The sequence below is a fragment of the Rhineura floridana genome, chromosome 10 (assembly GCF_030035675.1).
Source record: "Rhineura floridana isolate rRhiFlo1 chromosome 10, rRhiFlo1.hap2, whole genome shotgun sequence".
Lineage (NCBI taxonomy): Eukaryota > Metazoa > Chordata > Lepidosauria > Squamata > Rhineuridae > Rhineura > Rhineura floridana.
Window position 1 is genome coordinate 85215068 of NC_084489.1, and position 27954 is coordinate 85243021.

Here is a 27954-nt window from a genome sequence, read left to right on the forward strand (position 1 = left end):
TTTAAATATTAAATACTTTAATTGTTTAAGTGTCAGCCAGCACACGTAACGAGTGAAAATTACAAAACAAAAGAGAGAAACAATTAAAGTCTTATATGGGAAGCAGCAGCTGATAATTAATGTAGACAGAACTGAATACTTATGGAAAACAGGTTCAATTTAAAGAAAATATTACATATAAAAATAATGCTAGCACATTTCACTCACCATGATTTTTATAGGATTCACCATAAATCTTAACAATTTTTTTCACAACATTACAACCTTTTGCACTTTTCTACTGTTTTATTTTAATATAATTGACAAGTGCACACATGTTAACTGACTTCACACAAGCGATGATTTAAGCCTTGGCTATTTGGCATCCCATTTCACAATCTAGTATCAAAGGAGGTGCCAGAAGGTCAGTGTAGAACTTCATCATCATCATCCAGAACGTTACAGGAGAGGTAGAAGTGAGCTTTTTGCAGCTTTCAGAAACACAATTATTTCCAGATACAATGACTCAGCACCTGAATTGACCAATGATAAAGTCTCTTATAGCGATTGACCTCTTTTTAAACATTTTTCTGTTCAATTTACTAAATCGATCAAATCACAATAGGCTTGTCAATCATGTAACTAGCTATATACACATTTTTGCTGTTCAACAAGATTGGCACACGGTATTATACCACAAACAGTATATTAAAATAGTTTTATCTTCACATCATCTATAATAAAAAATGCACGCTTCTCTTCCCAAACAAAAGGCTTATGTTTCTGCATACCACATAGAAACATTTGATATTGTCTTGTTTTGAGCTGACGTCCTGTCCGGTTTATATCCATCTCTTTTTCTTACCCATTTTGCCAGCATATACAATAATTTCTAAAGTTTATCTGGCAAAACAGCCAAGAGATGTTAGTAATAGTTACAGTTCTCAGTTTTGTTAAAAGTTCTTACCAACTACCGTAGCTTGTCAATAAACTGAATAAGTAACTTAATGAGGATCTTTTTTGCACCATAAACTATCGTATTGCTAATAGGTTTAACAAAAATATCCACATTTTTAAAAATGAAAGCTAGAACAAAAATTGCCTTTAAAAATGAGTTGCAAGATGCTACAAAAATCTGTTGTATAAGCATTCACAACTACGATATACATTTTCATAATTTCATATAAAGGTTTACCAAACGTTTAAGTGTGCTGGTGATTAAGACCCATAAAACCATGCAGGGTACAATTTCGAGCTGGGTTTCCATACAGACAAGTAAAAATTAACACATACACAAAATATGCTGAATTCTCAAAAACTTGCAAATCTGTAGGAAGACTAGGTGTCTACCATGGAATGTTCAGCTTTAAATGAAAGCAGTCTGCTGCCCTCATTCTAAAGGTGTTTCTACCTATATGTATGTCTGTTTCTGGAATTTTGTGGTGCAAGACATTCAAGGAAAACCAAACACTATGAAACATACAAATAAGGCAGTTAAAACAAAGGTCAATAAACACCATTAAAACCAAATGATGTTATCTAATGAGGCCATCTCACTGTAGCCAAGGTTATGGCCAAAGTCAAGAGAAACATGCAACGTAGTAGAGCTTCGTTCAAGACAGTGGCTCTTCAGTACCACAGGACAAACCACAGGTGGAACTTGGGAATTTCAAAACTAGGTCAAGACAAGGCATTGAGAGACTGCTGCTTCAAGGAGGGGTCAGGCAGCACAAGTGCTTCTGGGCAGATGAAAGCCAGGCTTTGCATGGTAAAATCTTTGGGTAACAGCAGATCTGGTTTTTTGTTCTTAACACAGACAGAGTTAGTTCCAGATATCTGTTTACAGAATGGAGCACTCTGCCCTCATAAATGGAGGGGGTGGGCAAGGAAGCATTTTTGTCAATTCCTCCTATAACTCCTTGCGCACATGGACACCCAAGCAAATCTGTTCTGCAGTGGGGTGACCTTTTAGAGCAGCATGGGTGGGAGCAGGGGGAACTGAAGGAAATCACCTCCTCCCCCCCCCCACTTTCCATTTGAACAAGGGCTCTTCTGGAACTTATCTTGTGTATTACTCTAAGGCTAAATTCTGCAACACTTTAGTAGCATTTTTCTACAACATAAACAAGTCCTACATAGGTAAACAAAAACCCCAAACAATAAATCAAAGTAGATTCAACCCACATTTAGCTTTATGGCCATCTAATTCCCATTAAGCCCCTTCAGTCTTTGCTGCTGTTCTCACCAGTTTCCAGCTCTCACACGTAAGAGAACAGAACTCACCTTCACATGAAGTTTGCAATATGTTTACAGACAAGTCTCTTAGGTGCATTTTAGATTAGGTGCATATCTATGCTGCGTAATTTAACACATCTGGTATTAGAGTCATCATAGGGCAAGTTCAGCAGGAGCAACCCGCTAGTTGGAACATCACAGTGCCATTTATTTGGAGCAATGGTACATGTCTGACAAGATGCCTTATTTTCATTTACAGTACACTGGCTTATTTTACTTAAAAGTTAAAAAGTAACTCTGAATATTTCTCTTTAATAATTGGAAGGCTGAGGGAATACAGAATGCCAGTTCTATTTTGGAAATGAGCAACTGATGCCTTCAACAAGGTGTTAATATTTAAAAGCTGTTCAGAAACAAGCATCTCAGTAGCAAATCCTGCGATTCGGTTCACTTCATCAGTTTGGGGGAAGAAACTGACAAACCAACCCACAGAGCTTCTTTGGGACAATATAACAAATGGCCCAACTTCGCATCTAATTAAATTATTGGGTATAAAGCAATGCAACAGTTATAATGAAGAACCCATGTACTGATTTTACATTACATCAAAAATTACGCCCTAACTGGTAGGTGTACCATGTGACTATCAACCACAGAAATAGAAAAGACCAGACAATACTGCTAGGAAAACACCCTACACAAACTAATGCAAAGTGTAGCAGAAAGTTTTGTTTTTTTCAATTCCAAAACAGAAAATTGAATTTCAGTTCACATGCGTAAAATGCAATATCCTTTGGTGGGTATCCGTTACTGCCATTTTCTTTTGAAAAGCAAGGGATGCAGCACCAAAGTCAATCAAATGAGAATGGATCCCATTATAGGCAACGTAACTAAAACAAACACATTTTAGATATTCTAAAGCTAAGGAAACCAATGCTGGAAATTGATTATTTAATATTCATAAGGTAAACTACAGCTATCAAATGCAGCTTATTATAATCCCTTTAACTATATTGCTTAGTTGCAACCAAGAGTGAGTACACAGTTATATGTTATCTTTTAAGACATTTAAAGGCACATTACCTATAACCACCAATTATAACCACAGGTTTAAACAATTTTCATAAATTAAGAACTCAGTGGGCCTAATATACTCATTACTACAATACAGTCCTGGAGAAGTACAATGATTTTGTAAACATAAAAAAATAAGACTACCAAATTACCATTTCTAACATGGTAATATTACTAAGAGTTAAATTAAATCAACTCTGTATACTGTAAACCAATTTTAATCTACAAAATCTGTTTGACCGAATGACATTTAGTGCAAAATGCACAAAGTGTAATTTCTTCCACATTAATCTTTAAGCTACAACTAAGGCTGAAAATATTTTATTTTCTTTTAAGGAACTGGCACTGTAATGATTGTGCCTTTTAATTATTCCTTTGCTTTTTAAAATAAAGAGAGAGAGCATGAGGTATTTGCAATTTCCTGTTGCACACATCCAAGTCCTTTTATTCATTTTTACATTTACTCTAAACATTCACAAGCCTGGACTCCTATTTGCATTAAAGCCCCTCTTTGCGCCAAAGATGGAGGCAGAGGGAAAGATAGGGGTGAAGGTCATCTTTCAAATCCAGCCACCACAGCTACAGCTGGTTGCCTAGTGTTGCACAAGCCAACCTCTCTGTTTCTTTCTCAGCCAATCAAGAAGGATCTGAGTTTTACCTAGGCAGAACCTCTTAGCACTGGCCCATTCATTAGTTAGACATATAAGGTTCGGCCCAAAAGTGAACTCAGGTGGTGGTGGTGTAAAGTACATATAAGACAATTCAATTAATTATGCTGCCTAGAGCAGAATCCGTTTGAACAAATTACTAAACAAGTAAAACCTGTTCCAAGCACTTGAAGTATTTTTTTTTCACCCAGTATCCCTCACTTTTCAACACAATTTTTCAATTAAGACAAATTCGTCACTAACATATACAATGCAAATACACTGCCTGGATATCAGTACAGCCAGGTAATCTCACATTTTACAAGACTGTTCAAACGTTAATACTCTTAAGTGGTAAGAACCCAAACATTAAAGCTCCCAACTAGAGTTCCTATCACACATAGAAGCTCCAGGGACACACACCACTTCCCCAATTTACTGCAATGTCAGACAGCTGTGTGTGTGCCCATGTGCACACGCGCACGCACCTCCCCACTATTTGCATGGAGGTGTCCCCAACATTACAGTGAAGGGGGAAAACGTGTACTGGCAGGGACAAAATCAAAATGTACCAGTGAAACTTTTGGACTGGGGCTCCATCTGTTCCAATTCTTACCTTGTACACAGACGTTGGCCATGTAACGTGTCTGATTGTCCAAGACACAGTATGAAGCCTAATAATAATAATAATTAAACATACAAAATTTCTTCATGCTAAAAATAAATCAGCCAGCTTTGGTAACCTAGTATAGATTTAGTTTTATATAGCTATTTCTACAAACATTCCCTCTCTACGAACATAATATATTGTGTGTATTTAAGGATCATAAATACACATACAGACCCTGAGCAAACACAAGCCTGATTATTAGGTCTGGCAATGGATCAAAGTGTATATTAAAATAAAATAAAAATAATATATTAACCATTAAAATAAATAAACCATTAATAGCCATATATTTTCATTAAGTGCATACCAAGTTAAATAATTGTTTTAAGCCACTAAGGCACCAATATGTTCCGTTTCTAAATCTAATCTCACTGGCTAATGCTCACCATAATTTAAAACTCCTTTTGTTTTTCTTTCGAAACCTACAGATTCTATTGTTCTATCCCACCTATGGAAGCTGACGTCTGGATGAGTCCAGCTTGAAACCAATGCTGGTAACACTCCTGGTAACTTTCAGGTTTAATGCAACTAACATTAGTTGTTGACTGCTTCAAGCCAGACCACTGGGAATTTTTCCTTCAGCTCCTGACAATACGACAATAAATGTGCATTATTCATTATCAGTTTAAAAAAACCACAGTATTCAGTAATAACTTTGGCACTTAAAATATTAACATTACAAAACCAAGGAATGAAGTGGCACTACGTGTTAAATTTTTATAAGAATTAGCTTAGCCACTTGCTAGTTTCCTAGTTAATGCTTGATTTACAGCTTTGGATTGGTGGCCAAGAACCACAATTGCTTGTCTCCACTTAAGTCGACTCCTTCCTATTTTACACTACACACCTCTACCACCAATATTAAGACTGAAGCAATACTATTACAGAAATATATGTTATCTAGGCTTGAGTATCAGCAGTGGAAATGCAGCACAGATCATCTAGCCTTTCTGACAGCCTGGCATATTTTCTACACTGCTACAAGATTTGCTTGGATGTGCTCATTTGATGACCTGTTGGGGCTGTTCATGGTTCTCTCTCTTGTTTTCTTTGTCTTCATGCTCCATGCTGGTCTTCACTTGTGAGTTGCCATTTACAGGACAGAGCTCCTGCAAAGCCCTTTCCACTTCCTCCTTTTTTACTGGAGCATTCACTGAAGTTTTTGCAAGTGTCATCTGAAGAGCACACCATAAAGCCGTACGTGCTTTTCGTGTGAAGAAAGCCAAATCTTTAATGGCAGCTGCCAGAGCAAGGACATCTATAACAAAACCGGCAAAGTGTCATTTACAATTTCAACAGCGAGTATTTTTTGCAATAATTCAAAGGAGATTGATAGCATTTCCTAAGAAGCAGGCTAAGGATGTGACTATTTTACTGCCAAAATATGCATTCATCTAACTGGCATCTCAGGACTCTACAAATCTACACCTCAGCATTAAATAGATGCAAATGCAATCCATTTATGAGATCGCCATGCATTTTATGGAATGGGATTTAAGATATAGGCTTCTGTAGGAGACTGCATTAGAAACAACATTACAAATGAACCTTCCAAGGTTCTACCATCTTTTTCATCCTGGCAGGCCAAATACATGCCATGCTGCAAAGGAAGACCCCAGCTAATCCAAGTGGAGCTTGAAAACTCCAATCAGCATTGACTTCAAGTCCTGCTTTTAGCAGGGATCTGCTCCAATCGGGAGCTCCTGAGTGGAATAGCCCTAGCAGCACTTGCATTAGGCACCAACTTTAAAGGAACCGAATTACAAGCCCCACGGGCCAAGGAACAATCAGGAGTGCATTTTAAGGATCCCGATTGTTCCTTTGTAACCATATCTTTACCTGCATATTTAATGCTTGGACAATAAATGAACACTGAAGTTTTATATCTGTGCAAGTGACTGGACCACCACTTTTCTATTTGCTGTTTGAACACACCTGACACAAGATTCGACTCAGGATCTTTGTAAATGAAGACAAAATGCCTGTCTGGAGCAATCTACCTACCCTATGTATCTTGAGAATGTTAATATGAAAAACCTGGTATCATGTAAGAGCAAACAGACATAGGACAATAAACATGATGTATGTAATTGCAATATTGGTATTCACCCGTCAGCAAACCTATTTTTAAAACAACAACAAGCTATAGGGCAATCTGTATCTCAATTCTTGAAGAAAGGATCTTCTTCAAGACTTTTTGTTGACCAAGAAAAGGCCTTTGATGAAAGTCTAGATGACAGTAGCGTACTAAAAAGTTTTATAAATGCAAAATACAAATCCAGGAACTGTGGCCCAACGAAACAAGACCGTAAACATGAAGCAGGCTCTCAAAATGAAAGCTCTGCTTGCAGATCCCACTTCACTAACATCTAGCAGAACTTACCTTGTATCACGATGCTAAGCATTTCCTCTTTGACCCACCACAAGCAAGCGCATAATGTTACAACACCACGATATGGAGCAAATTCTATTAGAAAAGTAGGACCTGCAACAAAATGTTGCAATGTATTCCCACCCCTTAAGAGGAATGACCATAGATCCAACCACCTGCCACAGGCCTTTTAGAGCAGGCCTGGCCTTTCATGGGAAGGAGTTTCATAAAGAAAGAAAAAACATGAACATATTTTTTCTGTCCCCTTCCCCAGGCCTTCCAATGCTATTTGATATACTACTAGAAGATTCATTCTGAATTAATATGAACCTGAGCATTTTTTATGGAGGATGTCCTTTTTACTTTCCTTCCTCCCACAATATCCATGTATAATGGAGGGGAGCTTTTTAACCTCACAGCAACCTTCCAGCCTACCCCCTCCACTCTCTCCGTCTCCCAGTCTCAGCCAGCACAACTCTTGTCAAACAAGTAATGGTTTAATTGTGAACAACCATCCCTCCCTGCTCCTGTCCTTTGGGAGACACAAACAAGCCAGAGTCTGGATGGTCACGTCGTACAAATGTGGCTCGTGGTTTGAATATGGATTCACTTGAAGAGCAGCAGCACTAGAAAATAAGGCTGATACTTACTGCTACTAATGTGTTGAAAATGGGCAACATATAGCTCTTCAGACACTTTTATAAAGACACTTGATTCCTATATATTTAAACTCCCCCAATTCTAAGTATATCTCTTTAAAAATTACTAGCATTCATTTTTGTGAAGATGTTTTAAAAAAATCCATCATCATCACAGGCAAGAACGTTGCCTGTTAGCAATTTAACTGATAAAAAATGCTCCCAATTAATTGGGCAGTAGATGGTTTTTAAAAATTAATATAAGTTGCCCCTAGTGCAAGAGAAAAATAGGAACTATCTCTTCTAACGTAACAGGAACTCAGGAAGCTGCCTTCTACTGAGTCAGGCCCTCGGTCCGTCTAGCTCAGTATTGTTTACACTGACTGGCAGTGGCTCTCCAGGGTGTCAGGCAGGGGCTCCCTCAGCCCTACCTGGGGATGCCCGGGATTGAACCTGGGACCTTCTGCGTGCAAAGCATGTGCTCTACCACTGAGCTTCGGCCCTTCCCCCAATGCCTGCTGTAACAATGCAGGCATGATGCAAAAAACAGAGTAGGTGTTTTACTTCAGAATGCATATTTAATCAAGACCACTATGATTAATTAATATTTCTTTAACTGAGTAGTAGCACCAATAAAAGTGCAATGTTTCCCAGTATTTATTATTTATTTGATTTATATCCCACACTTCCTCCCAGTAGGAGCCGGGGGTGGCACTTGCCTCTTTCATTATTGTAACGAGATGTTCCCTGCCTCTGAGGATTAACAGCATTAACAATCTCATCCTTGCGTCTTGCTCGGGTAGCACAGATGGCTTCCAAATGATGTCTCAAAGTGGCAGATATGTTACCATGGACAGGAGTACCACAAAGACGTTCCATTTTCCCAACTAAGGTGTGTACCTAAAAGAAGGATGATAATACTGCATTGGATTTTTTAATCTACAAAAAATAATCAGGTATCCATTATTGCTTTACCATTTGCTAGATCAGACAGTACATTGCCATTTTGTCTGGTCACCTATGGCAAGTAACGGACACTTCCAGCGGAGTACCAGAGCTCTTACTTTCAATTTTGTTTCACGCCAGCCTGATTTGCACATCACACTAAACCAAACCATGGCTTAGTGTGAAAACCAGAACAAGTCCAGTGAGGAGTCTGGGGAGAAACCTGAGAGCCGTATCTGTATCTGGAGGGCTGCATTCAGCCTCCAGGGCTGAGATTCCTCACCTCTGCTCTAAATAATTGCTAATGACCTGGTCGATGCATTTCCAGTTATCAACTCAACCAGTCTTCACTAGGCAGGAAGGGCATGTATTCAGGCTACATACAGAAGCCTTGACATCTTCAAGAAGGCTGTATGTATATTCCCCAAGGTGATATGGCCTGAAGCGATCCAAGCAATTGCAAGCAGCTGCCACTGAACACCAGGTGGACCAAATAAGGCAACTTTAGAGGCAAAGTATCACCTGAACTGGATTAAATAGCTTCCTGAACAAGGTTCTGCTGACTCTTTAGTCCTATGTGCGTGTTCCCTCCACATAGAGGACTAATAGGTATGTGGAAGGGTGAGGCTGCACCTCCTGGCCTTGCCCCAACATTATGTGCCATCTCTTCTCCTTTCTTCAAAACCCATGCATGGGTCTTCCCGATTACACGGAACACTGCATGGAACAATGCTCATGCATAGGTGCCCCTTTGCAGCTGTGTGTGCTCAATGAACAGAGGTCAAGGGGGCAGGGACAGCATGGTGCACATGAGGAATTCTTAAATATTATTAATAGACCTTCAACGTTTAACAGAATTGTTTTGATACCATTTACTATAAACCCTCTTCTGACCTGACCTTTGTTTGGTATGTATTATGGCTGGTTAACTAATACATAAATCTTGATAAAGCGTATTCATACATTCCCTCCATGTGCACGGCTAATGTTACATGGCTTTTGCTGTTAGCCTCCATTTGGTGTCCAAAAATGGGTCAAATACGAGTATGGCTAAAGTAGGTGACCATAGGAAATGGCCCTCCTCCTTCAAGCCTTTGTGCAGTCTTATGACTGGCTTCTCTTTCTGCTTGACCTACTTATATAAGAATATAATAATTTTCTTCTTGTTCTACACTTCTGTGTGGGCACACCTTGTTTAGCTTGGGAGGGTTCATATACACACACCAAGCAGCTCTCAGTTTGACTCCAGCAGAAGGTCCCATTGAGGTAGCATGTTTTAAGGATCACAAGGGTGATGGGTCCAATGAGCGCACCCAATACAGTAACACTAATGAGGTGCTGTTATAAATCAATTGCAATTACTCCCATCAACTTCACTTTCTGTTCTCCTCTCCCACCAAGTTATAGTCAAGTTACTTTCTTTAGCAGGCCAGCACATCTCTTGCACTGATGTGGAAGGCTGCCCCAATGAAAAGTCATCCGTAAGGGTGCTTACTCTCGCCTGCTCTCGGAATTGGTCCACAATCAGACGATCTACTCGGGAAGGCTTGGCAGGAAGCCGGGAAAATGGAGCATTATTTGAGCTGGATACCCGCTTCCCTGGGAAGTTTCTGGCTAGATCTGCCTCTGCCTGAAGAGAAAGCAACAGAAGAAATTACTGGAGGATGTTCCACTCCTTACTGTTGTTTCACATCCTCTCCCCACACTTGTAGCTGACTATAAAAAAGTAAAAACGCTTTCCAGCTTCCTACTGTCACCAAATAGATGCCTACAGACAAAAAGCATTCAACCAGTGAACAGCACGCTATGGATTTTAATCATTCTGCACCACATAAGAAGGCAATTTCAGTCTTGCTCCAGCACCACCCCTGGAAACTGGGGGGGGGGGAACTAAGAATCCACACAGATTATATTACCCAAATTTGGCAGGCTTGATGTGGTCCATAGGCCTTAAATTGCCTACCTCTCCAGTGCTGATTCAAGTAATCACAAGAGGACTAAAAAAGTAGGCCTTGGTATAGCATGCATTCTGATTTTAGCCACATGGAATGTCAGACAAAATGTGAATGGAAAGGCTAGGTAGCAAAATTTTAATAAATAAAAGTAGAACTTTGTCATGCTGACAGCAAAAACTACTGGCTACCTGTTATACCCAAGTCTATTCCAGCAGACTAACTTGCTGAAGACATACTAACAGCAGCAAGTTACAAACATGGCTACACTGATATAATCTATATTAGAACTAGAGCAGGCACTGAAGAATTCATGTCTTTCAGAAGCAGTCATTATCTTTCACAGCTTGAACTATACTACCACAGGTCACATGAGCAAGCCTTTTATCCTGCCCTAAATGCAATCTCAAGACGACCTATATGGAACACCTTATTAATAGAAGCAAACAATAATGTTATTAGTAATGCTAGTAATAGTAACATTAAAATTAATGTTACTATTAACTCTTGCTAGGTTTAAGCCTACCAGAGACTACATTACCTTCTTCCGTTCCCTCTCTAGTGCCCGCCACTGTTCATAACACTCTTCTAGATGACTATGCAGCTCATTTGCAGGTCCAGTACGATTCTTTGGAGGTCTATAGTGGTGCAGAGGTGGAGGGAAGGCAAAGTATTGTGCAGCTATATCTCCGCAGACAAGTTCATTAAAGAAAGGATTCAAATAGGGGAAGTCATCATAATGAAGAAGGTCAGCAAGTTCAGACAATGGAAATGGCAATGGAGAAAATGCAACATTAGTTGGTGATGAAAATGGATGAGGATTAAATGGAAGAAAATTGGGCATATGTTTATAACCAGACATCAATGGGAAAAGGGGTAGGAAAGAAGGATTGATGAAATCAGACAAGTTGCCACCATTCTGTTCTTTTCTTCTTAATATATCGAGCTGTGCTTGATTTGGGCTCACGTAGCCTGGGTGTGGAATCCAATTATTTTTACATCTTCTCTCATTCTGCCCAGTTCTCTCACCAGTACTGTATTGGCTTTGCTTATTATGCAAACTGGAGTGTTTTGCAGATTCGTTTACAGAATGCTGTTGTGATAACCAGCTAGAAGAAGCATTAATGGATTCTTTACCACAGTATCCCTCTATAGTAGCTAAAGAATCATTCTGGGAGTGTCCAGTAGAGTTGTGTTGCTTGTGATTTTCTTTGCAGTTGGAAAAACCCGACCTATTGGGGATGTTCGCAGATATGTGTAGCTTCCCATCTTTTCTTGAGGACAACACTGGTAACACCTGTGAATAGGAAGGCTGTGCTACAGACTGATTGGTGGAAGATGCACTTGATGGAGTGGAACACCCTGAAGATAACTGAGGGCTCATTTTTTTTTGTTTCCCATTAGTCACATGTGATGTAGCTACTGGACTTAGTATTTTATTATCCAGCCACGTATATCCATTGTAAGATGAGTTCATATTCTGTAGAGCTGGCTTAAGAGGCAAGTGATTACAGGATCCTTTTTGATGATGTATAGGGATCTTACATTCAGCATTACCAACGTTCACCTTTGTACTGATGCTACTATGGTTGTTTTGTGGGTAGTCTTCCTGCAATTTTATATTCATTCCTTTGGGAAAGCCATTTTCTTGATTAAGTGTTGGAATGAGAAAATACGGAGATGAGCAACTAAACTGCTGTGAGTCATGAGTCGCTGTAAAACTTGTATATCTTTTAGGAGGCAAATTATTTCCCTGGATCACTGGGTCCCATATTCCATCAGCTGGAGAGTTAGACAACTGACTTAAGTATTCACTTGATCCCTCTGTATCATTTTTTCCAAGCAGGCCTCTTGCTTTGTCAGCTTTCTGATGTTCCTTGCTTGTGTAAGTGCTATCTTTTATTCTAGTGCAAGATGAGAAAGTGCTAAAATCATTATGGCTCTTCCCACCGCTACTGTTTAATTGATTTTTGTCATAATTGGGTACATTTTGATATGCAAATCCACCTTGTTGATTGATCCCATTACTCTTAAAAGCCTTGTTTTCTAGATTAGCATTCTTCAAAATCTCACCAGGTGACTGACTACAAAGATCAGAAGTTGCAAGCCAGGATCTTGTAATACGGAAATCCTCAAATTCTCTATTTAGTAATTCTGCAGAGGATGACTTTTGCAAGCTTTCTTCGTATGTGTTTTGGGTACCAACTAAGTTAGTAAGATCTTCATTTTCCAAACATTTTGTAGGAAAAAGCCCTGAGAAGTTTTCAGTGTTTTCAAAGTCTGATGACCACACTGGTGGAAACAATCTTGATAGAGAATTCCTGTAACAACAAACATTTTAGCACTAACCACATTTTGTTTCTACAGTGTATGAAGCTGCCTTATACAGAGTCAAATCCTTGATCTATTTAGCACTGTATTATCTTCATTTGACTGGCATAAGTATTCTCCAGCCTGCTAACTAAGATTGTTTTTAACTTGAAATACCAGAGGCTGACCTCATGACCTTCTATGACAATTTATAATCCAAGTTGCAAGATAGACCATTTATTCTGAAAACATAAAAATGTGAGGATCGACACACTCTTTTGTGGAAACGGAGGTCATTCTATTAGTTTTACTGAGGTGAAGAGTACAGCAGCTTAACCTATAGAGCAGCTCTGGGGAATGGGATAGAAGGAACTCCCATTTCCCTGAGGCTAATTGGAGAACTGGGGGGGGGGAGTGAGGGGAAGCTTTTTGGTTATAATTGCTGGTGAGGGAAAGGTTAAGCCTCTCTGCAAGCATAGAAAATTACCCTCCCCTCCCTCATGCCTAGTATTAAATTTTTTAAACGTTGACATAGTTGCTAACACCACAACTACCTGAAAGTGGCCTGAATAGACCCATTTTACAGGAAAGCTGCCAGTTATTTCGCAAGGTACTCTTCTCATAACATGTTCTGTTAGGATTAGTATATCACTGCACTGGGCTGGTCCAGAGTTGGGAATCCTTTAGAAATACTCCTCCATAAACTACTGCTGTTCTTAACACTAGAACAGTTTTTCCCAACCTTTGGGTCCCCAGATGTTGTTGGACTACAACTCCCATCAGCCCCAGCCAGCATGGCCAATGGTCAGGAATGATGAGAATTGTAGTCCAGCAAAATCTGGGGACCCAAAGGTTGGGAAATGCTGCACTAGAATGTTACAAGGTTGACAACTAAGATTTTAGCTGCACTCCATGATCAGCCAAAGTACTCTTTTTTCAAATGAACTCTGAAGAAATTTTACCCGTAGTTTAGAAGCAGCATTTTAAGTGCCATCTGCTGGTGAGGATATGTATATATCTACCACTTTAGATCCTGAAACAGCAAGAATGAACCATTTAAACAAATTCTGTTCAACCTGACTCTATTGCCTCAATTCTCTAGACTGAATTAGATACTGGCTACAATCCTATGCATGTTTGTATACTGTATATGGCAGTAAGTCCCACTAAACTCACAACAGACTTATTTCCAATTAAGAGTTTCTCCAGACGACCTGTTTATTCAACAGTCATCCTGATCTGCTTGCACAACGCTTCCATGGGTGTTAGACTATGCCTGGTTTTTACTGAGCACTTGTTCTGATTTGCAAGGTTATATGTCAATGAGCATTCATCCTTATTTGTTTGTAGGGTGCTAACATGTCTTCCCATTAATCATTTGTTCATCCCACACTTTTTAATGCATTTCCCCATCGCTTTCTAAATCACGAAAGTCAGTTGTTTTTTAAGTGGATTTGTTGCACTGGGTGACTAAGTCTTTAATCCACTTTAATTGTGCAACCTTAAAGTTCTGATATGGGCTTGAATCCCTCCCACAAAATAGTGACATTCTGGAGACACCCTAAACATAGGACCAGAAGTTAGTTGAGATAAGGAGGGAACAGTTTCATTGAAGCTAATATGCTACCTTAGCTTTATATAGGTAATCACTTACCAGTCTGTAACAGGTTCTTGCTTGTTTGGCTCCTCTAGGATGCTGGTCACTAAGCCAAACATATCAGGGCCACTACCAGAATAAGACAAATTTACCTGTGTCCTGAAAAGAGAGATATTTGAATATCACTTGTACTAAGAATCTAAGAAAAATGAGCCTTATAAATGAAGTATCTTTAGACTCTTTTTTTCAGAGCAGTATTGACAGTCTTGTAAGCTGACTCAACTTTGAATGACGTAGTATAAAAATACATAAAATTAAACCTGAATAAAACTTAATAAAATGATTTAGGAAACTGAGAAGCAATATTCATTGAAATTAATAAGCCCTTTGAAGATAAGAACGCTCAGTATTACCCTCCTTGGCTTTGTCAAGAAGATCAGAGAGTCACAAGTGCAGCTTGAAATGGCAAGGTGTACACTTTACAAGGGATGTGGGATGAGATGAGAGAATGAGACTTAACTTACCAATAAATTAATTACCTTCCCTTGTACCTTCCCTCTATCTTTAAAGTAGGAGGGAACAATGTGGCCATATAAAGAACCTTGTCCTGTCCTATGTCTTATACACACTAGTCCCAGCATAATCACACTCCCAACTGAAGTGGACATTAAGAAAAAGCATGTGTACAAATTCTAAGCCAAACAAGCCATAAAGTAATATTCATTAAAAATGCATAGGAAAGGGTGAAAGTGAAGCAAGACTTGACAAAGATCAGCAAATGAACGCACGTAATCATTTCATAAGTGACCAGGGCAAGTTAAGACATTGTGAAGTTAGTTCAGCTCCAGTCTGAGAGCAGAATTTTGAAAGAAGAGACAAAAATGCCGATATTAAAAATAAACTCAGAAAATGAAAAAAAGAAAAAGCAGCAGCAGGAAGCCTTATGTGAAGATATGTATTATGAGGACTAGTAAAAGTAAAAAGGACTCCCCTTAGCTTGGCTCTTTCCAGCTCGTACTTCATTAGACAAAAAGTCAATCAAGATGCTGCTAATTGTTTAATATGACATTTTAACCACGTCACCAAGCAATATTAAATCCGTGATACAAACATCAAGCAAGGACACTTGATTTATTAGATAAAATCACATATCAAAATATTGCTCACATCAAACTTGTATGGCATGCAACTGCTGCATAGAGGTCTCAATATAGAGGACTAGTTCTGTAAGTGAAGAGGCTGCAATGTTTCCTAAGCCACTGCTATTCACTGCATTAAGATACATCATCAAGCACTATCCGAACGACCAACAAACTTGGCCATTCATTACAAGAAAAAAAAGTTTTATTCCATCACAATATTCCTCGCCACAACCAACTATGAAACACTAATGAACAGAACTGCTAGTTTAAGAAACTATGGAAAAAGGTGTACTGAAGACCAAGCTTCTATTAACCTGCTCAGAGAATTCTAGAAAGAACCACAAGGTGGCAATCACTTCATACCTTTTTTGTGTGAAGTCATGTAATGAAGCAATAGCATTGGCATCGTCTCCACAAGGCGACCAGCTGCTGTAAAACTGGGGAGAATCCACAGTAGGCGGTGTATTAGTTATTCCTCCAAACAACGGAGAGAAAAATGGTGTGTCCATTTCTTGCTTTCTGCTATTTACCTGAGTTGAAATTAAAGAGGGACACATTTTAAAAACAAAGGATTTTAGAGACTGAGTGATAGACATGCTCAGTCTCTAAGAAGAAAGCAGAACTGTGTTCCTGTCAACCCAAAGAGAGGAATTATGTTAAAAATAAGCTATACACAAGCTACGTAACTGTTCAAGGATTTCTATGAGTAATTCCATGAGTAACATTGAAGTATTACAGATAACAAGCAGTACAGAACTGAATATTTTGTTCCAGTGTGAAATGCTATTAACAGGACTCTAACTAGCACTGGTACTTCAGAACAGGAATTTTGCTGCATTTCCTTTTAACATTAGAAAATAAAATGAGAGAAAGTTATGCCTTAATACAATTCATGAAGCATGGTGCAAGTGCTGTATACAAGTCATGGTGGTTATGTCATGAATTCGTTTGTCAGTAGTGTACTCACAATACAACACATATGCTACATTTCACACATTTTGGAAAAACATGCATTTCCCTACAAAGTCATTAACTGCACATGGAGAAGCCTCTGGAGCAACAGCAGGGAAAAAAAGATAATATAATGCAAACAAAACCCGAAGGAAGACTAAGTTCACAACTGGACACAGGAAGAGTGTCAGGTCAACACAGCCTTCCCTCCTAAGATAAATGTGAGATTAGTGCTGCATTATTCTCTACACAGCTACCTGTATAAGCATTGTTCAAAAGTGTGAGACTTACTTAAGTACTGTTCATACAGGCTTAAAAAATGGGAGCACAGAATGCTGTTTGTTCCCTGCCTCACCCTACTGGCAGACAATATAGAATACTGTATGCTCACCACAATAAATTACCAGTTGGTAAACAGAACTACATTTATTCTCCATGTAAAACATTCAGCAGAATTAAGATGAATTCATGAAGCAAAGTAACATTTACTTGATTTTTGTCTTTAAAAAACCTTCCATTCAGTAAGAACCTACAGCATGCATTAGGGTAGCAGTGAGGAGCTTATAAGTGCACTTTCAATTCTTCCTTTTCATCCCCTGCTTCAGTTTGGCATCTTTTGTTGCCACCCTCGATGACAGAAAAAGTGACAAACTCAAAAAGCTCTGAATTCAAGCTGGAAAGAAAGAATCAGGAGAACACTTAAGAGTGCAATATTGATTCTTACTTTGGAACTGTGACAAGTATATCTGAATCATCTGACATCTATCATCTGACATCAAGTGACTGACAGGTGAGTGGTCCTGCCCACCTGTCAAACTGGCCTGCAGTTGACCAGTTCTGGACCCAACCCACCAGCCAGATCCTGTTCCTCACCCCTGCATTAGATTGCAAATAAAATGTATACCTTAAGAATGAGCAAATGGGACCTGCAACAAAATATTGCAGCATATCCCATTTCCCAAGAGAGGAATGCTCCTGTTCAGAGGTCCAGAAACAAAAGCCTATGTAGTTAGGCCCGAAGGGGTGAGGCATTTCCTCTGCTGTGCCCTGCAACATTAGAGGGCTCAGATTTAGCTGCCAAACTAAGCTTGAGGACTTTCCTTGCTTGGTTTGCAGGCTGGATGTGAGAGAAGGATTTGCCTTCCTCTGTGGGTGGCACAGGAGGGAGGGAACAATCTGATCCTCTTTAGCCACCCTGCTGCATGTCACTGCCAGCTGTAGAGGACGGGGCTTAACTCCTTCATGATCAGCATGGAAACCAAGCAGGCTGATGGAGGAAGAGGGATAGAAGGATCTATTCTTGTTCCACCAGCCTGTTTATTTCCCTGTGTGGAACTCCTTGTGGCCTATGGTGATCAGGCAACTAGTTAAACACAAGGCTGATTTGCAAACTTATATACTTTTGTACACTTAGTGAGTCCTCAGAGTATTATATATTGGTACATTACTCTGGAATAGGCCTGTTTCACTTCCAAACTACTATGAACACAAATAACTGCACTGAGGGAAAATGATTCCTAAGTAAATTCTATTGCTGTGACGCACCTGTGACTTATAATGATTGAACGTGGTGCTTTGTTTAACCATATCCTCACTTCCAGTGTGCGAACTCTTGTTTCCAAAATGAGCATTTCCAAACAAACAGAGGTTTGCAGTCTTAACCACAGGTTTCACCTGTTTAAAAATAATTCAATATTACAGTTAATTGTAGCTTAGAAAACATTTAACGAAGCTGTACATGTTAAGTAGCAAGCTGGCTAGCACCTTGATGAAAAATGGCTGCCAAGAGTAAACCAAAAATGAGAAAACAACGTTCAATATGGCATTCTATATTAACTGGGTAAGTTACATTTTAACACGTACAGTATTGACTCTCCTGGGGCTCAACTATTTTTCAACCCAGTAAGAAATCTTCCCTGACAAGTGCAAATACTAGCAGTTAAACATGGTCCTTGAGCTCAAAACAATCTGTCAAATGCTGTACTGAAATCTGCAGAATGGCAGTTTAAGGGCCAAATTAATTAATTTATTTCTTAAATTTCTATCCCATCCTTCCTCCCAAGAGGATCAACATGTGATGCCTAGATGTGTGTAGCTTGTCCCAGCCTTCTTTCTTCTTACACACATACACAAGTAGTTGGATTAACTAAAAATTAAAATAGAAGACCAACGTATCTTCTTAAGGCTTTCTCTTTATTTTTTTCTTTGGCTAAAATTGCCTCACTCCAATTTCTTTTTGCCTTGCAAGGGAAATTTTTTTAGCTGCTTTAGTTTTTCAAGCACAGAAATGCACCGCAGCTGATATGAGCTGGACGCGTTGGTACCACAACTAACATTTCAAAAAGTTGTTCTGATTTCAGTCTTGCCAATGGCAAAACATAGCCTCCATTTCCTGTTCTTCCTTTCCCCAAAGTTCTATCCCTTATCTACTTCAATTATCCTCCATTCTTTTATTATATTGCCATCTTATTTATATATATTTATATACACACATTGTAAAAACCTTAATCTTCTACACTTTGCGTTTACTGACTGCATCATTTCCATATATTTGCTCATTCCATATGAACCATATAACATGAGCCAGCAATTTACAGATCTCAGCTGCAGCAAGAAGTTCTATCAACAGTTCTCTAAATCAAACTTTACAGATTGCACAAGGAACCACAGCTGTGATCCATGGGTTTATGATTCACTCATTACACTGGTCACAAATGGGCACCAGTAGTGAGAAAGTGCTGTCGAAAGGAGCTAAAACCGAGATCAAATTTTCTTGAATTTTTTTTCAGAAGAGAATACTTATTAGTTGGTGTAACCAGTAAATCGTAAGGGTCATAAGGTCATTTCAAAATAAAACGGTGGTGTCTGATAGATGTTCCATATTTACTACATGATAGCAGAAAGAAGAACATACTACCATATCCCTTTTCCTGTCAACCTTATATTGTTCTCTGTCCTTAGATCTTGTGACAATTTTTCTGGTCCCCTTACTTCGATTTCTTCTTGTGTGTCCTCCTTTTCCTCAGACTTTATTCTTCGCCTGGTGTCCCCAAGAGTCCCATTTTTCAGTCCAACACCTACTGAAATCCTTTTCTTCACATACCATGTCTCTTGGGCTTCCCATCACATAGCCTCCCTGCTCTCTGGGACCTCTTACAAAGAGACAGGAAACACCCTAGGTCTATCCCCAGCCACACTGATATTTCAATTCCCTTGCTAAAGACTGCAAATAAAGCTACTCTTGTGATCTCTATCATTTTCAATCTGCATATGAAGCTACTCTAGCGATCTGTTTTATTTTATCAAAATATTTATTAGCATTCCAGGATGTCACAGCAGTTATACTATCAGTGCCCACAATTCAATGCTACAAGTGTCAGAATATTGTCCTCTCTCCTTGAATTTCTTAACTTGAAACAAAGAAATAAAACTGGTTGTGCATATTGAGACAGGACTCTAACTTAATTTTCAAGTGAGATACTGAATTTTGTGCACAGCTTAAAAATACATGAGTAGATCAGGACCATACTCAAATTTGAAATTTAAAGTTAAGTCTGTTCTGCACATGAAGATTAAGAAGTATTTTCTAAAATGCTCACATTTATTGCTAACAAACAGGAAATGCCAATTGTCTGGGTTTGCTCAATAGCCTTCCTTTGTTTGGCCAATTAAGCTACTATAAAAATTGAGATCAGCCAAACTACTAAGACAACATGTAAAGAATTTAATGAGAAGTACATTTATCTTCTGAATTCACAATCAATCTATATTCTACTATAATTGACAAAAGACAAACTGGTAACAAAGTTTTTAGCTGTGCTCATTAAATAAGCCTGTACGCACCAAATCATTTAACCATCAAAAAGGGAGGCAACGTTTTATATAACTGTTTACTAATTGAACAATCATATTTTTGCTCAGTTTTAAAGATGCTCAGCACCTGTAGTGCAAGGCTGTAAATGATCATAGCATCATATATATACTACTGGCGAACTCAATTTTACTTATGCACCCTTTTTTAGCTTCTTAACATCAAGCAAAAGCAGTATCTGGCTATTTTGCAATTTCATCTCCAGGTGTTCCCTTCCTCTCATTCTCAATATGTTTAGATCAAATTGGTTGAGAAAGATACTGTAGCCAAAACACACAAGAGGGAGGTTATCACAAGGCTCATGGGAATCTTGCACAAGTAGAAAAAATATTTAGGAAAAAAATGGGGGGAAGAAAGAAAGAAGTCCAAAACAACTCAGTTAGGACTAAGGCTGCAGTCCAATACATGTCCACTCAGAAGTAAGCTCCATTGGGTTCAATGGGATTTACTCCAGGAAAATGTGCCTTGGATTGCAACCTAAGTGTGCTATGTGGCCACAGAATGCACTGCTGACTGATTGTTAGGGGGGTGGGTGGGTGGGGGGATGGAAAACTAGGTGGGAGAGAGAATAGAACAGCATAGCTGGATCACATTGCAAACCTGCAAATTTACTTGATGTAAAGGGTATAGAATGAAGAAGACAAACAAAATAAACTTAACTGTAATTCTAACAAACTGTAGAAAAGATTTTTTAATCTAGAAAGCTATTAGAACATTTATCACCAAGAAAACAAGGATAGAGATTTGAAAGGGGATACTATCTTACTGTATTAGCAAACTGCACCTTACTCTCCCTACTCCACTGAGGCAAGTGGGAAAATTTCAATTTCCAAAAATGCAAAGGTGTTTGCTTTATAAACATAATCAATGGATATAATTTCTGTCAAACCGGGCAATTTTGAAATCATTTTTTTCCAGATAACTATCCCTGGGAAACATGAATGAAAATATATATGCACATAGTTCTTTCAACATGCTAAAATTAATATATTCAGGGTCTTAATTTTTTTCTTCAAACTTTAAGCAAATATACGTTATTGAGTTATTTTTACAATAAGAATAATTTCAAGTAATACTTTGAATTTGTTTAAATATTTTGGGAAACTCCAGCAACATTCATGCTGCAATCTTATACATACGTATCTGAGATTAAGGCCCATTGAACACAATTGGTCTTCTGAGTGGACATGTCTACATTGTGCTGCAAGTAAACTTCATTTAAGTAGGGAGCAAAATCAGCATTTCAGTTCAAATACTTGTTGCTACTGGGGGAAAACCTGATATTTATACATCATATAAAGTTAACATAGTATAAAATTTTAGTTTTGTAAAAACGGTCAAACATGCTAAATTTGATCCAAATCTCTTTAGGGCATTGCAAAATGTGGATTTTTTCAAAAACTTTAAACCTGAACATCATTTTCCCACTCAAAAGCTGTTTTAACACCCACAGCAAACCAATGTTTAAAGTAAAAAAAACCTATCTAACCATACTGCAAATTCAGCTGCTTTAAGTGCAGCTCTGCAAAAGTCACTCTTCACGTTTTACACTTTTCCTCCTCAAACTCAGTTGGAGGGGGGAAAGTTGCCCTTTCAAAAATTCAATCCCCGCCCCCCAAATCTCCAAACAAACCTGCACAGGATTTATACTAGTTGTTTCTGTATGTTCGCCTTATCATGAACACAAGTCACTGAGACAGTCAGGCACTTTACATACATTCAGTTCTGTTACGAAATCCAATGTAACAGCTATGCTGTGCTATATCGCACCTTGTCAGTGCTGCTGCTATGGGACGCTTACACATGACAACCCCGTTACCACTCACATACAGAAACTGTTGCCAAGCTATTGTTAAGTGTTTCTTCTCCACCCACTGGAGAAGCAGGATAAACAAAGTGAGAAAAATGCAGGGTTGGATCTAAACACAGACACAAATTCAGAAGAAAAACTAATAGCATTATCAAGTACACATATAGTTTCTCAAAGAACCACCTTTAATCGGCACAGAACTAACTCACAAAAAGCCTGATAGTACTTTAAAGCCACAAAATAGTCTCCCAACATACAATTCCTGACTGAATAGATTTAAAGTGATATGCCTCCCTACTTACAAAGATTTCAGACTGCCAAAGGCCCTGCTTGAGCATATGTTATTGGCCACCTTCCTTTACAGCCAGTCTTAGCCATGTCTGATGTCACTGGAATACCAGTATGTGGAAATATTATGGGAATTGTAGTTTTCAGGCTATTGTGAAATAGCTATAAAGTACATGGCTCAACGACCAGAGCAGCTCCCAAAACACCTGCAAGAGCTGCCGGTCATGCATTGAGAATGAACTGGGAAGTGGCACAAATCAACGTTCCTGTTTTCCATGTCTAGCTAGAATGTAGTTTCTATGAGAAAAGAGCTCTCTTACTCTCTAGCCATCAAAAATCTCTAAATGTTGTACAGTCTAAAAACAAAATATATCATTAAAACATAATGATGCTGCCCTGGGTTCCTTCTGGGAGGAAGGAAGGGATATACGTTTAATAATAAATAATAAATAAATAACAAAAACTCAACCTAAAACAGGTAAAACGGCAACATAAAAACACCTAAAACCGTATCAAAGCAAGTAAAACAAATTCAGAAAATTCAACAACATAAAACAGGGTCCAATGCTATGGGTCTGGGAAAATGGGGACAAAATGGTAAGTCCTCACTTATTTGTTGCTTCATGTATGGCAGAGGGAAGGGCATTCAACAGTACAGGGCAACAGCAAGAAATGCCCATTTTCAGGTCATCACCCTATGATATTCTGTAGGGTACAGAGCCACAAGTAGAATTTCCCCAGATAATCTAAGTGCTCTCACAATATATAGGGGCAGACCGTCCTTCAGCTAACCTGATCCTAAGTTGTTCTGGGCTTTATATGTTTACAAAAAGGTCTTGGACAGGGACCAGTAGCTATCAGCAGCCACTGCAGTTCCCTTGGCTCAGTGAAATATGTGCACATCCAGGTGCTCCACTCAACAAACTTGCTACAGGATTCTGCACTAGCTGCAGCTTCCAGATCAACCCCAAGGAAAGCCCCACACAGAGTGTATCACAGTAGTTCAAATGCAGAAATACCTGCCAATCAACAAAACTTTAACAACCTATCCTACATGTGTGTGTATATGTATGTGAGGCACCATCCATGGTGGGTCTGACAAAGCTACTTGCATGGGATTATTACTTCCTATACAACATAATCTTATGGAAGGAAGTCCCATAGTGCTCAATAGGATTTACTTCCAGGTAAGTGTGTAAAGGATTGCAGCCTTGTGGCTAGGGCTGGAACAATTCAAGGCATCATGTTGCTGAGGAACCTACAAATTTTATGCTGACATCTCAAAATTTGAATCTAGAACAGTATTTGTGTTAGCTTTCAAGATGCCTGAGGCACCCTAACTTAATACTAATCAGTTTGTTCAAAATGTGAAGTATTTCTTCATCCTAGAGGAGGGCTGATGTGGCAGAACACAGGCTTCCTATCCAAAAGATCTGAGTTTCAATCCCTTGCATCTCCAAGGCAGTTTTGAGATGGGTGACACCTACTGCTAATAAATTGCTCTTCCGCTGTAAGCTAGAGCCAACAGTGATTGACTTTTCACATTATTGGAGATATTACACTTTTTCTGTTTGTTCATCTTGCTGCATTTGATCCACACCAGTGGGCGTGACTGTCAGCTGGGAAGATCCAGTTGACCTGAGTGGTCATTTGGGGGGAAAATGTGATCAATCTTTTTAAATATATATGTATATATATTGTTTAGGGTTCAGCACTTATTTGTTTACATGTGACTGCCTCCTTCTATTCATAAAATGTTAAAAGTGAGAGTTTAATGCTTATTTCAGAAGTATAAATTGAAAACCACATTGCTACAATGGCAGTGACTAGCAAGGTGTGTTCTTGTTTTTTCATTAGTGTTACAGTACTAGCACACTTTCATTTAAGTAATATTTCACTAATAATTCCGTATCTTGTTTTTAAAAAAATAGTCAGGAAAGTGTATTAGCACTGATTAAAAGATAGATTTTTTAAAAAAAATTAACATTATTATATAATGGTGCCCATCTCAAAGGTTCCAATGGTTGTGCATAGGTTCACCTGCCTAATACATCCTGCCCACATCAAAACCATACCACTTAGAAAAGACAGACATTTTGAAGTAAGAAGAAAGGTGACAGCAATACTGGGAAAACATGAAAGGATTACATACAGATGGCAATATTGTATGGAAACCCCATAAAACGTGAGCATAGCAATTCCACACTGAACACCAAGTGTGGAAGCAACCCTGATGTGGAGACCTGCTACAGTACAATACTGAGCTAGTACCAGATGGACCAGTGGAATGATGTCATGATGAATCTGAAATATTTGAAAGTGACTTGCAGTAGCTGACATACAAGTAAAAATTACTTTGGAATTGAAGTGAACAAAGTAGACACAAACTGCAGTAGCTATGCTGGTCCCATTAAAAAGGGAAATAAATAAGTCAAGCAGGTGTTCAAATATCTCTCTAGCACACAGATCCATGTAAAGCAAAGAGCATAATTAAACAAAAAATATGGTTGCCCATACATTACCAAAGTTGGAGATTGTTAGGTGGTGCATTACATGTAAAACCAAATGGAAATGGACTGCCTTCAAATCGATCCTGACCTATGGCGACCCTGTGAACAGGGTTTTCATGGTGAGGGGTATTCAGAGGTGGTTTTACCATTGCCTTCCTCTGATGCTGAGAGGCAGTGGCTAGCCCAAGGTCACCCAGTGAGCTTCATGGCTGTGTGGGGATTCAAACCCTGGTCTCCCAGGTCGTAGTCCAACACTCTAACCACTACACCACACTGGCTGAATTTGGGTAGTGTCATCTAGTGACTGGAGCATACTGAACCACTTTTTGTTTGTTTACTTCTTGCTCTCTGCCTCAGTTACCTGTTTGTTTCAATTAGGGTTAGTAACTGCTGATTTTTATATTTTCAAAGGGAGAGCAACTATGCTTCTTTCCTGCAACCTTTGGTGACAGCCAAATTTTTATGCACCAAGCATGATCCAACCTAATTAAATCTGCATTTAGCAACTCCTCTATTCCACCTTATAAGCTAAATTCTGGGGCTTGTTCATCTAGCCCAGGCAGCAGATTCCTTTCTGTTTTAATGTCTCTTCCTTAACCCAGTGAAGAGTTTTGATGTACTCCAAAGCATCTGGAGGGCACCACTTAAGAGTCTTAACCACAATGCCTCTATTTCTATCCGTTGGCCCTGGGATATATGTGTGCAATAAACCACAACATTTCCTTCCAACCTTTCGCTTGGTGAGAAGGGAGGAGGCACTACCAGTAGAGATGGGTGAGTGAGAAGCTTTATGCACTCAGGTCCTGCTTGCGGATTTCCATGGGCAGCTGGTTGGCCAGAGCTGGATGCTGGACTAGATGGGCCTTTGGCCTGATCCAGCAGCAAGACTCTTTTTTTCTTCTTATCATCCACTTATTTTCTATAGGGCTCTCAATGTACATGATGGTTCACAGATAAAAGATCCGATAGGCCTCCCTACCCAGGTGTGGGGAATCTTTGGGCCCTCCAGATGTTCCTGAACTACAACTCCCATCATCCTTTGCCACTGCCCATGGTCGCAGGGGCTGATGGGACTTGTAGTTCAACATAATCTGGAGGGCCCCACCCCTGCGCCTACCCGAATGGGCTTAAAAATTTGAAACAACAGAAGGAAACAACTGAGGAAAACTGAGAGATGAGCGGGCCAGCGAAGAATATGTGATTACTTCAGCAACTCGCCCCTCACCCCCCCAAAAAAAAACTCCCTTGGGCACAAATGAAGAAAGATGGGGAGTGGGGGAGGAACAGAGTCCCACTCTCTCCCTTTCCCCTCCCCACCGCGTCGCTCGCAGGGCCTCACCTCTGGCCGCGGGGTCCCTCCTGGGAGGGGGACAGCCAGAGCGCGAGCACCGTCCGCCACCATCTTCGTCGTCGACTCCTTCTCCCTCCCCTTTCGCGCCTCAGCAACAAGGGCGGGTGCTGGTTGGACGGGCCGAGCAAAGGGGGCGGGGCCTACCTACAACGCACTTTCCTTTACCGCAAATAAACCGACGCGGTAAGATTGGCGGGAGGGAGGTGGGCGAGGCGCGCACTCGCGCGCCTGCAGCTGCTCCGCCCCCTCGAGCCCAGTCCGCCGGCGCGCGCTCTGCCCCGCGAAATGTGAACGTTCAGAGCGCCCCGCCCACCGCGTGCGAGCGCGCCTCCGCCCGCTCTTCCTGTGTTTAGCCCCTCCCCTCTCTTCCCAACTGGAAAAGCAGTTAACGACTGTTAGGCTAAACGGCTTCAAGGGGTTGGGAAGAAACCATTTTGGTCGGAGGGGAGGGGGAAAGAGATGATTGATTGGCGTTAAATAGGCCGACCTTTACTGTGTGATCCTATGATTAGCATAAATGCTAATGGAATCCCATGTGACTAAAAGGGCTGATAAGAAATGGGGAAACGCCAGGGTTGTTGTTTTTTGTGGGGTGGGGTGCCCGCCTGTGTTAAAATGGAATAAGCGGGCTAGGGAAAAAACGGCTAAACTGTCACGCCTGAGAGGCTCATTTGCATATGATAATTCAGGTCAAATTCAGTCTCAAACTATCGTTGAAGTTGTTGGGGTTTTCGAGGGGGCTCAATTAATTCATAGGCGGTTACAGTGATGGCAGCCCTCCCCAAAAAACCATAATCCTCAGATTTCACTTTGTTAAAAAAGTAAAAAAATTGGGCCAGGGGGCAAAGTGAAACACTGCAATGGGGGAGCAGGCTAGTTTCTCACAGAAAAATGAGAACAATGCCTGCCCATTTTGCCTCACAATCTCAGGCAAAATGGACAGGCACTATTTTCATTTTTCCAATGAGAAACTAGCCTGCTACCCCATTGCAGTGTTTTACTCCCCCATCCTGGAGATGGCATTTTAAAACAAAAAACATTACATGTTTTGGCTGTTTTCCCTCTGAGGAGATCAAGATGGCGCACACAGTTGTCTCCCTGCCCATTTTATCTTCACAACAACCCTGTGAGGTTTATATTGCTAATGGCTGCATTAATTATGAATACGCCTTTTTTTTCCTGATGGGACTCCCCTCCCTGTGGCAGGCCCACCTGACAAGCAGCAACACCTGCAGCAGGTGAGTTTCTGCAGACTCTGCCACAGGGAAAAGGCACAGGACTTTCTTGAAAGGTCAACCACAGAAATGGCAGCTTTGATCCAACAGTAGCTTCCTATTGTCCTTCTGTAACATAATTGTGGCACAGGTTTTCATGGCTCTTGCTCAGAAAAAGCTTGTGCTACAATAAACATGTTTTTCTTAAGGAAGATGCTTTGTTGGTTTGGTCGCAACGGGTGAACTGCCCCACCGGAATTCCTCCCATTTCTAGTTTTTCTCAGAGGGCAGATTTTCTGACTTCTGCCACTGTTGGAAGAAAGAGTGAACAAGCCCTTTCCACCCCACTATTTGCTAAAGCTGTTTCAAGTACAAGACAAGGTTGCATGCTGATATTCT

At 39.8% G+C, this 27954-nt stretch overlaps 1 protein-coding gene across 2 annotated transcripts; it reads right to left on the reverse strand.

Moving 5' to 3' along the window:
- Nucleotides 1-26586, reverse strand: LOC133365234 (meiosis-specific coiled-coil domain-containing protein MEIOC-like). 2 transcript variants are annotated; one of them, XM_061586834.1, is made up of 8 exons: nucleotides 26330-26585; nucleotides 18057-18185; nucleotides 15924-16090; nucleotides 14476-14577; nucleotides 11053-12832; nucleotides 10055-10189; nucleotides 8334-8514; nucleotides 1-5863 (listed from the first exon to the last, which is right to left on the reverse strand). In XM_061586834.1, the coding sequence occupies exons 1-8, from the start codon at nucleotides 26390-26392 to the stop codon at nucleotides 5607-5609; spliced, it is 2814 nt and encodes a 937-aa protein (XP_061442818.1). In that variant the 5' UTR covers nucleotides 26393-26585; the 3' UTR covers nucleotides 1-5606. The 2 variants fall into 2 exon arrangements, with proteins under 2 accessions (XP_061442818.1, XP_061442819.1); XM_061586835.1 differs by lacking the exon at nucleotides 18057-18185 and having other exon boundaries at nucleotides 26330-26586.
- Nucleotides 26587-27954: the final 1368 nt, after the last annotated feature.